The sequence below is a fragment of the Balaenoptera physalus genome (assembly GCF_965194825.1).
Source record: "Balaenoptera physalus genome assembly, chromosome: 13".
NCBI lineage: Eukaryota > Metazoa > Chordata > Mammalia > Artiodactyla > Balaenopteridae > Balaenoptera > Balaenoptera physalus.
This window is the reverse complement of record NC_138892.1, coordinates 66,428,086-66,440,381: the sequence shown is the minus strand read 5'-3', so window position 1 is coordinate 66,440,381 and position 12,296 is coordinate 66,428,086. Positions and strand designations below refer to the sequence as shown.

At 37.5% G+C, this 12,296-nt stretch overlaps 1 protein-coding gene across 1 annotated transcript in view; it reads left to right on the top strand.

Annotated features, from left to right (window-relative positions):
* LOC309640506 (uncharacterized protein) overlaps positions 1-12,094 on the top strand; it is a gene marked incomplete at its 5' end in the record, with an annotated part of 41,765 nt that extends 29,671 nt beyond the window's left edge. The window contains one exon of the mRNA XM_082419255.1: positions 7,653-12,094. Coding sequence (XP_082275381.1) covers positions 7,653-8,009 — 357 coding nt within the window. The 3' untranslated portion in view covers positions 8,010-12,094. The remainder of the gene's footprint in view (positions 1-7,652) is intronic.
* Between the last annotated feature and the right edge of the window lie 202 nt (positions 12,095-12,296).

Sequence of the window (12,296 nt, the reverse complement as noted above, 5' to 3'; positions counted from 1 at the left end):
CTTGACACCATGATGTTTATTTTTTGCTCAAGGTGTTGAGAGCCCTCCAGAGCAGCTGCCCACTATGTGTGGCTTTGTGTTACAGACTGCTCTGACCTAGTGGCACCTGTATCTCAACATGTATTTCCCCAATCCCTGCAGAAAGGGAAAGAGCATGGAAAATTGCATGCTGCTTTCTTAAATGCTTCCACTCACATTTCATTGAGCAAAGCAAGTCCCTTGGCTATGATGAACTCCCAGGGGTCTACGAAGTGTAATCTTCTCATAGGTCCAGGAAGGGAGGAAAACTGGAAATACTGACAACTAACATTTTAAAAACGCACTTCTGAAGAATAAATTATAATGCAAAAGAGAAATTACTAAGAATTTACTAATAACCATACTATGTATCCAAACTTATGGAAGTAGCTAAAATAGTACTTAGAGGAAAATATATAATACTAACATTTACTTAGGATTTACTGTGTGGCAGGCATTGGTTTATGAGCTCTACATATTTTACTCATTTAATTCTCATAACAACCCTTGAGGCAGGCGTAAACTGGGAAACTGAAGCACGGAAAAGTGAACTGAACTACACAGCTAGCAAGTGGCAGCAGAGCCAGGAATTGGACTCAGCCAGTGTGGCTTCCAAGTCCATATGTTATAGTTGCAAATGCTTACATTAGAAAAATTTCAAAGCTTAGAATTAATGTGCTAAGAATTTTGTTTAGGAAGTTAGGGAGGAACAAAAGCAAAATGGCCCCAGAAAAGTGTAAGAAAAGAAAAAATGAACAGGGTCCAAATTAAGTTGGAAAAGATACATTATAGGGAAAAAAATCAACAAGTTAAAAGTTGGGGGCTTCCCTGGTGGTGCAGTGGTTGGGAGTCCGCCTGCCAATGCAGGGGACACGGGTTCGAGCCCTGGTCTGGGAAGATCCCACATGCCGCGGAGCAGCTAGGCCCGTGAGCCACAACTACTGAGCCTGCGTGTCTGGAACCTGTGCTCCGCAACAAGAGAGGCCACGATAGTGAGAGGCCCGCGCACCGCGATGAAGAGGGGCCCCCGCTTGCCACAACTAGAGAAAGCCCTCGCACAGAAACGAAGACCCAACACAGCCAAAATAAAAAAAAATAAAAAAATAAAAAAAAAAGTTGGTTCTTTGAAACAACTTTGAAACAGTATAGACAAACCTGTCACAAGATTAATCAAGACAAAAAGAAACAAGTTGAAAAGAAACAATATTAGCAATTGAAAAGGGGATATAACTAGAGATGCTGTGGAAATTAAATCGTTGAGAAAATATTAAAAACAACTTTATGCCAATAAATTTGAAGTTTTCAAGGAAGTGGATAAATTCCTAGAACAATACTATTTGCTAAAACTGACTAAAGAAGAAATAGAAACCTGAATAGTTGTATAAGCGTTAGAGAAAAAGAATTGAACTGGCAGTTAAAACTGTTCCCTCAAAGAAAACACCAGGCCACACAACTTAATTACAGGTAGTTGTTGTGGCCTGGGTTCCTCCAGAAAGCAAAGCCAGAGTCAAGGATTTGGGTGTAGATGGTTTATTTTGGAAAGTGAAATGTTTTATTTTGGAAATGGAGAACCAGGAAAAATGAAACAGGGAAAGAGGAACAGCCAACACAAGGGAGTCACTACTATGGGCAACTAAGGCTCAATCTTGCTGCATGGAATGTACCTTAGAATTGTTTGCCCAAGGGATGGAAGGGGAAAGCCACCGGTTTCCATCCTCCATTGGTCAAGGGTTGCCCCATAGGTTATTAACTTTCTTGAACTTCCAGATTTGCAAACCCTCAAGTGCTAGGGGTTTTTCCAGGCTCCCTTCAACATCCATAGTGGAGAAGCCTTAGGACAGAAAGTGAGAGATTAGTGGGGTAGCTGAGGCAAGATTCTGTCACATTACACCTGTATCAACCTGGTTATCGCTGTCATAGCTGGAGTGCCAAAAGGATGTGAGGTGGGCACAAGAGGTGGTACATATAGGAAGTTCTAGAAAACATTCAAGAAAAGACATTCCTTAACTCATTTTATGAGACGAGTAGAACTTTGATTCTAAAACCAGATAAAAACAGTATAAGGAAAATTACAAGCTAATCTCACCCATAAACACAGACAGAAAAATCTTAGACAAAATATTAGCAAACCAAATCCAGCAATGTGTGAAACACTAACAGATTAAAGAGGGGAAAGAGTCACATGACTATCTAAATAGATGCCCCCCCAAAAGTGTTCAATAAGATGTAACATTCATTCTTGATTTTTTTAAAAAAGTTTGCAAACTTGGTAGAGATGGGAACTTCCTTAACCTGATAAAACATATGTAAAACAGTATACTTAATAATGACACTTTGAAATATTTCTGTTAAGATCTAGAACAAGATGAGAATGCCCCTTATTACTGGCTCTATTCAACATCATACTGGAAGTCTTAGACAGTTGATATAAGTCAAGAAATAGAAATGAAAGCTATGAGGATTCGAAAGGAAAAAACTAAACTGTCATTATTTGTAGGTGATGTGATTATCTGTTTGGAAAACCCGAGATCATTTACAAACGAATTCTAGAATTAATAACAATTTAGGACAATTGCTGGATACGAAATATGTAAAAGCAATTGCATTTCTATATACCATCAACTATCTGATGGAAAATTTAAAAGAGTGAAAAGAAGCACCTTACAATAATAGCAAAAATATAAAGTTCCTAGGAATAAAATCTAACAAAAGGTGTTCAAGTTCTTCAAGGAGAAAAATATAAATCTCTATAGAAATATATTAGAGAAGATCAAATAAATGAAGAAATACACCATGTTCTTGGCTAAGGCGACTCAATATAATAAAGCTGTCAATTATTTACAAATGGAATTATGAATTCAATGCAATTCCAATAAAAACCCCAACAGAGCTTTTCTTGGAACTGAGTAAGCCAGTTCTAAAGTTTATTTGGAAAATCAAGTGCCAAATGCAGGCAAAATAGTCCTGATAAAAAAAAGAACAAGGTGGGATACTCAAGCTACCCAACATCATCATAATATAAAACTCTAATAATTAATATTGTGGGATATCAGTGCAGAGAAAGACAACTAGATCAGTGACTCAGAATTGAGACACACATGTATGGAGACCTATTTGTAACAGAATGAGTATTTCATATTAGTAGGGAAAGGATGGACTATTGAATAGGCTGGAACAAATGGTTATCCATTTAGAAAATGATTAAATTGGATCTCTACCTCAAACAGTACACTCAAACCCATTACAAGTTGATTCAAGCCTTAAATGGGAAAATGCGAACCTAGAAAACTCTTAGTAGGTAATATAGAAGACTACTAATAGGACTTTCACATTACAAATAGATTTCTTTTATACTTTGGGTAATAATCTAATACTCCCTCATTTACTGTGTTGTTAAAATTATTCCAGCTTTGGCCATGGGGAGCTCTGAAGGCTGCTGTGTCCCTTTAACATACCCCCATCATTCTGGGGGGTTTTGAGTACTTCCTTACTTTCTGGCACTATAAGATGGTCCAGGCTCATCTTGTATATTTCCTGCCCAGTCCTAGAATAAGCCATTTCTCTAAAAATCCCTGGTTCTTTTTATTGGAGAATGGTATTAGAAATCAAAATCTTGGCTCTGGGTCTGCTCATAGCTACTGGGGTACTGTAGACCCTCTCAGCAGACAGAGTTAGGAAATATATGTATATATACTATACATGTGTATACATACATCTATAATTATTTCTATATCTCTATTAAGCTAAACATGGGTTCATATTAATGTCACCAGCTCTCATCAAGAACTATATGGTTCATTCCTGCCTTGTCCCCTTGCTTATCTGTAACCTCTCCAATAGTGACAAACTAAGCTTCTACTATTCATGTTCCATAAATAAATATCCATGATAAATAAATAAATATTAATTAGTGATTGAATAAGTAAATAGAGGAGGATAGACCACTTTCCATACAGAAGAATTCTAGATACTTTATAGATACTCCCCCCTTTAAGAAAATGAAGCATAACTCCTTACTTATTAAGTGTGGTATGTACATTATTACTTCCTTCTAAAGAATACAGTATGGAAAGGGGTAGGGAATGTAACTTTACATTACATCACAGGTGGAGAAACGTGAAAAACACTACCTCAGCCAGGGGATCAAGGTTAATGTAATCAATGATAAGAAATATTAATAACATGTACCTTTCATATGATATGATGAAAATGGCACTTTACCTCTGTGGTCTTCTTTCTGAAAATCCATAATCCTGTCTAACAATTCTTTTAGACAAAGAAATCCCAATTGAAGGACATTCTACAAAATACTTGACCAGTCCTCAAAATGGTCAAGATTCTCAAAAACAAGGAAAGTTTGAGAAATTGTCATAGTTTAGAGGAGCCTAAGGAGACATGAGGACTAAATGTGATGTAGTATCCTGGATGGGATCCTTGAACAGAAAAACTAAGAAAATCTGAATGAAATATGGACTTTACACTATTTATAATAGCCAAGACATGGAAAAAACCTAGATGGGTAGATAAAGAAGAAGTAGTACATATATACAATAGAATATTACTCAGCCATTAAAACAAATGAAATAATGCCATTTACAGCAACATGGATGGACCCAGAAATTATCATACTAAGCAAAGTAAGTCAGAAAGAGAATGATAAATACCATATGTTATCACCTATATGTGGAATCTAAAATACGACACAAATGAACATATCTACAAAACAGAAACAGACTTACAGACATAAAGAACAGACTTATGGTTGCCAAAGGGGAAGGGGGGATGGGGAGGGAAGGAATAGGAGTTTGGGATTAGCAGAGGCAAACTATTATACATAGGATGGATAAACAACAATGTCCTACTGTATAGCACAGGGAACTATATTCGATATCCTGTGACAAACCATGATGGAAAAGAATATATATGTATAACTGAGTCACTTTGCTGTGCAGAAGAAATTAACACAACGTTGTAAGTCAACTATACTTCAATAAAATTTTTTTAAAATGGACTTTAGATAACAATGATGTATCAATATTTGTTCATTAGCTGTGATAAATGCACTGTAGTAATAAAGTAAAACGTTAACAATAGAGGAAACTGGGTGTGGGGTATATGAGAACTATCTGTAAGACTCTTGCAACTTTTCTACAAATCTAAAACTATTCTAATATTAAAAGTTCATTGAATGTTTAAAAGGAGGATTCCTTAAACAAAAAAGAAAAGGGGCAAACTAAAAGAAAACGACTCTCTACTCAATACTCTGTAACGACCTAGGTGGGAAAAGAATCTAAAAAAGAGTGGATCTATGTATATGTGTAACTGATTTACTTTGCTGTACAGCAGAAACTAACACAACATTGTAAGTCAACTATAAAATATTTTAAAATTTTATTTTAAAAAATTTCCAATAAAATTTTTTTAAATTTTTTAATTTAATTTAATTTATTTTTTTATACAGCAGGTTCTTACTAGTCATCAATTTTATACACATCAGTGTATACATGTGAATCCCAATGCCCAATTCATCCCATGACTCCCCCACCTCTCCTCCGCTTTCCCCCCTTGGTGTCCACACGTTTGTTCTCTTCATCTGTGTCTCAATTTCTGCCCTGCAAACTGGTTCATCTGTACCATTTTTCTAGGTTCCACATATATGCGTTAATATATGATATTTGTTTTTCTCTTTCTGACTTACTTCACTCTGTATGACAGTCTCTAGATCGATCCACATCTCAACAAATGACCCAATTTCGTTCCTTTTTATGGCTGAGTAATTTTTTAAAATTTTTTTAAAAAATAAATAAAAGAAAAAGACTAACAAATCTGACTGTATTTGAATGGAGAACTTCAATTTACAAAAAGATACCACCAAAAGAATAAAAAGACAAGCCAAAGAGTGGAACAAGATATTTGCCACATAGATAACCAATGAAGGATCTGTATCAAGGATATATAAAGAACAACTTTGAGTCCATAAGAAAAATACAAATTATCACATAAAAAGATGAGCAGAAGACATGAACAGGCATTTCATGGTAGAGGAAACACAGATGGTCCATAAATATATTGGGTGGGGGGCCAGGAAGGAGTCCAACTTCATTATTAATCAGGAAAATGAAAATTAAAACCACAATAAAATACCACTTCACACCTCCCAGATTAAATAGTCAGTCAATTCCAGTTTTAGCAAAGACGTGGGGCAATCAGAACTCCAATCCACTGCTGAAGGCAGGGTAAATTGGAACCACAGTAGAGAACACAGAAAGCTTATGACTACCTAGTGAGGTTTAATGTGCTCAGACTTTATAACCAACAAATCCACTCCTAGATAGGAGCTCTAGAGAAACTCGTGTCCATGTGCACCAGGAGACAGGCACAAAATGTTCACTTCAAAATTATTTACAATAGCCCCAAAATAATAATAACCTGGAGGAAAAACAGATATCCATCAATGGCATAATGAATAGATAAATAGTGGTATGTTAAAAAAAATGAAATATCACATGGCAGTGAAAAATGAAGGAACTAAAACAACACATGTCCACATGGGTGAATCTCCAAAATATATTGAGTAAAAGAGGCAAGTGACAGAAGAATACATACAGAATAGTTTCATTTATTTAATGTCCCAAATATGCAAAATTAGATGATCTAATATCTAGGGATACATACACAGGTGGCAAAACTATAAAGACAAGGAAATGATTAACACAAAGTTTAGGATAATGGTGAACTATGGGGGGAGGAGCATACGGGGGCTTCTGATATACTGATATTATTCTCTTTCTTAATCTAGGTATATGAGTATTCATTGTAATATTAGTATTAGTGTTTAACTGTGTGTGTAATAATACTTTCTTTTGTGTACTGTATGTGTGCCCATTAGTCAATAATAACTAACTAGCTCAGTGAAAGATGTGCTGATGAGTAAGTTATGTGGACATTTTTTTTTCCTTCCTTCCTTCCTTCCTGCCCGCCCTCCCTCCTTTCTTTCTTTCTTTCTTCCTTTCTTTCTTTCTTTCTTTCTTTCTTTCTTTCTTTCTTTCTTTCTTTCTTTCTTTCTTTCTTTCTTTCTTTCTTTCTTTCTTTCTTTCGACATATTTCTTTTAAATTTATTTTATTTTATTTTTTTAATTAATTAGTTTATTTTTGGCTGTGTTGGGTCTTTGTTGCTGCGCGCAGGCTTTCTCTAGTTGCGGCGAGCAGGGGCTACTCTTTGTTGCGGTGCATGGGCTTCTCATTGCAGTGGCTTCTCTTGTTGTGGAGCACCGGCTCTAAGCACGCGGGTTTCAGTAGTTGTGGCATGCGGGCTCAGTAGTTGTGGCTCACGGGCTCTAGAGTGCAGGCTCAGTAGTTGTGGTGCATGGGCTTAGTTGCTCCGTGGCATGTGGGATCTTCCCGGCCAGGACTCGAACCTGTGTCCCCTCAACTGGCAGGTGGCTTCTTTTCCACTGCACCCCCAAGGAAGACCGGTGGACATATCTCTGATGGTAAGAGTGAGCTGGGAACATTTAGTAGGTAGAATCCCTTTTCCACTTCTCACTAAGGCTGACTCTACTATGCAGTCCCCCCAATTTCTCATTTTAAATTTGTGTTTAAAAGTCTTTTCATTTTCTGCCGGGTCATTTCAGGTGATTGTCATTGTGGTCTTCTTCCTGAGAGCCCTCTGGACCCTCCCTGTCGGTCCTGAGCACAAGCTTCCTCCTGACGTGGCACAGTCAGATCCGCTCGATTCCATTCCCATTGGGACTGGATTTGCTAACACCTGGACCTCTCTCCAAGTTCCCCGGCCTCTGGCTCTACTTCCCAAATCCATCCTGTTATCCGAGCTGAAGTGCTCCATGCGAACATCTCATCGCCTTCTTTGGGGGAAACTTGCCCACTCGCAGCATCCCAGTCTTCCTCTTATTGTTCTGCTGTTTGTGTTCTTTCCATCTCAAGACAAGAAAAATATTCTGCTTAAGAGTCTGTATCCAGACCTAGGATAAAAAGATTCCTTTTTCCCACCTTACCTTCAAATCCAACAAGTTAACGAGCAATGTTTTGTCTCCATGTTTTGTCAGTATAGGGTAGTGATTAAGTATCGTGGTTCTGGACTCAAGCTGATCTAAGTTTAAATCTCAGTCCTGCCATTTAACAACTGCATGACCTTGAGCTAGTTATTTAACCACTTGAATCCCCACCTTCTTCATTTATATAATCGGGATTTTTTTTTTTTTATTCCAGGTACTTTTGTTGTAAACATCTTTGCCGTAGACATCTTTACCACAGACATCTTTACCACAAGCATTTTGGCCGTAAACATTTTCATAGCATAACTAATTGATCGTAAGGCAATTTAAAAGATAAAATAACTGGTTGGCAGTTTGGTTTAACAGTTTGGTTTCGACTCCTTGGCATTGACACAGTACTCTCATTTTTATATTACATAAATCTTAGCTTTCATAATGGTCTATACAGTGATGAGTAGATGTGGCAGTCTTAAAGTAGTAGATGACAACAACTGTGGACATATATCGACTTGATGGAAAATACAGTGATAAAACTTACTGAAAGTGTGAAATAAGAGAGTATAACGCCAGGTTGCACACTATACTAGAGAAAGATAACATATCACTTTGCAAGTTCTTCAATCATTTGAAGGCACAGAGTTGAACCCACATTTCCCATAGAACTTTGGAACATCTATCAACGGACATGTAACCATATGCCAAGAACAACCAGCAGTATAGAGGCTCTCACAAGGCAACATAAAGCTCAGTTACAAATATGTATCCTAGGATTTGGAAACTGATACGTCTCTTAATGAATAAAGAAATTTTATGGAAAAAGAAAAAGCGCAATGCTGAATGAGGAGACAAATCAACAAGCAAAAAAAAAAAAAAATGCATAAAATACTATAAACAAATGACTTGGAAGCCACGTGCTTTGGTACAACCCATGAAATAAAATCAGTTATTTGTACAGTAGTGCCATGATTATGCACACATTTTAAATCTATTCAAATATTTTGTATTTCATGACAGTCTTCTTAATTTTGTTATTCATTTTTCATGTTTTATTATGTCCTTTTTAATGTCTCTCTTTTTTGTTGTTGTTATTTTACTTTTTATGGCAAAATTGCCTGATGGTCATTTAGTTATGCAGCAAAAATGTTTGTGGTGAAAATGCTTGTGGCAAAGATGCTTACTGTGAATATACCGGACATGCTATTTTTTCCTACTTCACTGAGGTATCATGAGCATTAAGTTAAATAAAGCACTAAGCAAGTTGTCTGAGGTGTAGTGACCACTCAATAAATGTCGGATATTATTCCTTTGTTTTTTGTCTTAGTATTATCATTTGCTTTGGAAGCTGAGTTCTTCCTCGTGGTGAAATTATTTCTTGTTAACTTTCCTGGACTCTGAAATAGTCCTTTCTCCAACTTACTTACCCTCCTACTGTCACTTCCCCTGCTTTGGCATCAAAATGAGACTCTAGGAAGTTAAACTAAAATCTCCCCAGGCAGATGGGAAGCCTGTCCATGTCCTTATAAGCTCTTGAGCAGCCAGAACAATCTATACGATTTCTCAGTAATTCCTTACAGTACCACATTCTTCTGCTTGTCTTGAGTTTCTTCCTGATATCTGATTTCAATTCCTTTTACTGGACTCACGCTCATTCATTCTTCAATGAGGATAGGGAATAACTGGCTTTTATCCTTAACTCTATGATAATAGCTGAAAACTCTCCATCCCCCTTCTTATCCACACAGAAGAATCTTAATTGGCTTGTCCCTTCCTTCTCTCTTTCTGTCATTCATACTCATTTCAAAACTTTTTAGGCTATAATATCAATAAAAAAGCCAACATTCAAGAAACATCGACATTAAAACATTTAAAACTTACAAAAGCAATAATTTACATAAATAACCTTTCATAAACTTTTAAAATAATCTTTGACAACTGAGGCATGTTTTATCATTCAAACAAAAATCAAATGAAGAGAGAAAAGAAAATACTCTCCAATCTGCTAGCTGAAGTCTGCAACTCTACGTTAGAGCTTTATTCTGTCAGAATAAATCCCTGTTAGAATGCAGATTCCTCCAAAAAGATGCAAACATTCTGAGAGAGATAATGCCTTAGATCTGGGTTTTGCAACCTATAATCCACAGCATACTAGTTCTATGGGATGTTAACAGATATGTTTATACCAGAAAAAAAAAGTTCCGTGATCAAATAAGGTTGGAAAATGCTGGGTAAATAGCTCACTGTAGATGACAAGGTTGTGAATGATCTGGCCCCTTCCTGCCTCTCAGATCTCACATGGTACCACTCTTCTTCTCTCTGGTCTAGGGCACCTGTCTTCCATCTTTCAGACCCAAACGTGCAAAAGCTCACTCCAGCCTCAGCACCTTTGCATTTGCTAGTCCCTCTGCCAGGGATGCTCTTCCCAGCTCTTCACATAGCTGGCTTCTTCTGATTATTCATTCAGATCTTGGTTCAAATGTCACATTTGACCATGCCATTAACATTCTTCATAACAATCTTTAACACTATCTGAAATTACAAATTTTACTTGTGTATTATCTGCTCCACCAATTAAAATGAGAAACCATATCTATCCTATTCATAACTATAGCTCTGGTGCCTAGAAAAATATGTGGCACACTGTGGAAACTCAATAAATATTTGAATGAATGAAGGAACCAACATTAAGTAGGTTTTTTGAACACAAGACTTCTCAGGGCCTTTCATGCATGAATCTGTATTGGAACTCTTCAAGCAGGAGACGTAGTATTCAGGCTTTTCCAAACCGAAGTGTTCCCTGGAGCATTGAGTGGAAAAATTTGTTATTGCTTATACTTTTGGAGATACTGCTTTAGGTTTTTTTTTTTTTAAGAGATTGCAAGTTCTAGAAGGAGGAAATTTTTTGGGGGGGGCTGCGTTGGGTCTTCGTTGCCACGTGGGCTTTCTTTAGTTGCGGCGAGAGGGGGCTACTCTTCGTTGCAGTGCATGGGCCTCTCTTGTTGCAGAGCACGGGCTCTAGGCACGCGGGCTTCAGTAGTTGTGGCTCGCGGGCTTTAGAGCGCAGGCTCAGTAGTTGTGGCGCACGGGCTTAGTTGCTCCGCGGCATGTGGGATTTTCCCGGACCAGGGCTCGAACCAGTGTCCCCTGCATTGGCAGGCGGATTCTTAACCACTGCGCCACCAGGGAAGCCCCGCTTTAGGTTTTATGAATGACTTTATACCTAAATGAATTTTAGATTGTCCGAAAGCTAGTTTAGAGGGTTACAGAGTCAAGATGATCCAGGAAGCTATAAATAGAGAAAAGATGTATAGATAATGGGAGTGGGGATGAAAAAGATCTCTGAAGTAGTAGATGGAGACCTTTGCCCAAGGTTGGCCCCCAACATCTAGATCATTAGATCTCTCTTGGGATATGTCTTTGAATTAAGAACTTGCTCAGCCCAGTTGTACCTAGCGCTGGCCTCACTTGCTTCTACTGAAGCTTTATTTATAAACAGAAAGGTTGCCACCCTGAATAAAAACAAAGTTACACACACACACACACACACACACACACACAAACACACAACTTCAATAAATGCTCCAAATTATATCCTATCAGGTAAATTAGAATGTAACTAGCAAGGATGTTATTTTGTAACTAACAAGGATCCTTGTGCCTACAACATTATGGCTGTTAATTATTTGAATGCCTCAGTCATTGCTTTCTTGCTGCATCCATGAAGGGCTGAAGTCAAGGCAGTTGGGAAAGTACCAGGGAGATGGTTTTGTCCACATTCTATCTTCTGGAGAGAAAATATTGAAACATCCTTGAAAATGTCTTTCTGAACTTCTTGACTGTTTTCGTCTGGGTAACAGACAGATGAACTGGGAGATGAGAAGGGCATGGTGGTGGGGAGGAGGAGAGGAAGCTGTTATCTGGGGGATTAAAATAACACAGTTCATCATCATCATGGATGAACTATAAACGGGTTCAATACTTTAGTTTGCTTGGAAAATGGTTTTGTTAACCGCTTCTAAATTGGCTTAATAGTTCAGAGAAGAGAAAATGATCTTTATGGAAATCAGGCCCCAGTTAAACTGTGTACTAGCTGCAGAAGTATTATTATTGAGCTTAAAATGCAGGTACCATAAAATTTTTTCTCTGGAAGGAGTTATAAGTAACCGTTAACGGCGACAACATTTAGAGAGAGGTTCCTCTCCGAACTTAGGGTCTGAAACTTAGGTTGGGTGAGGGATGTGTAGAGGGAGAATTTTACTTTTTCTC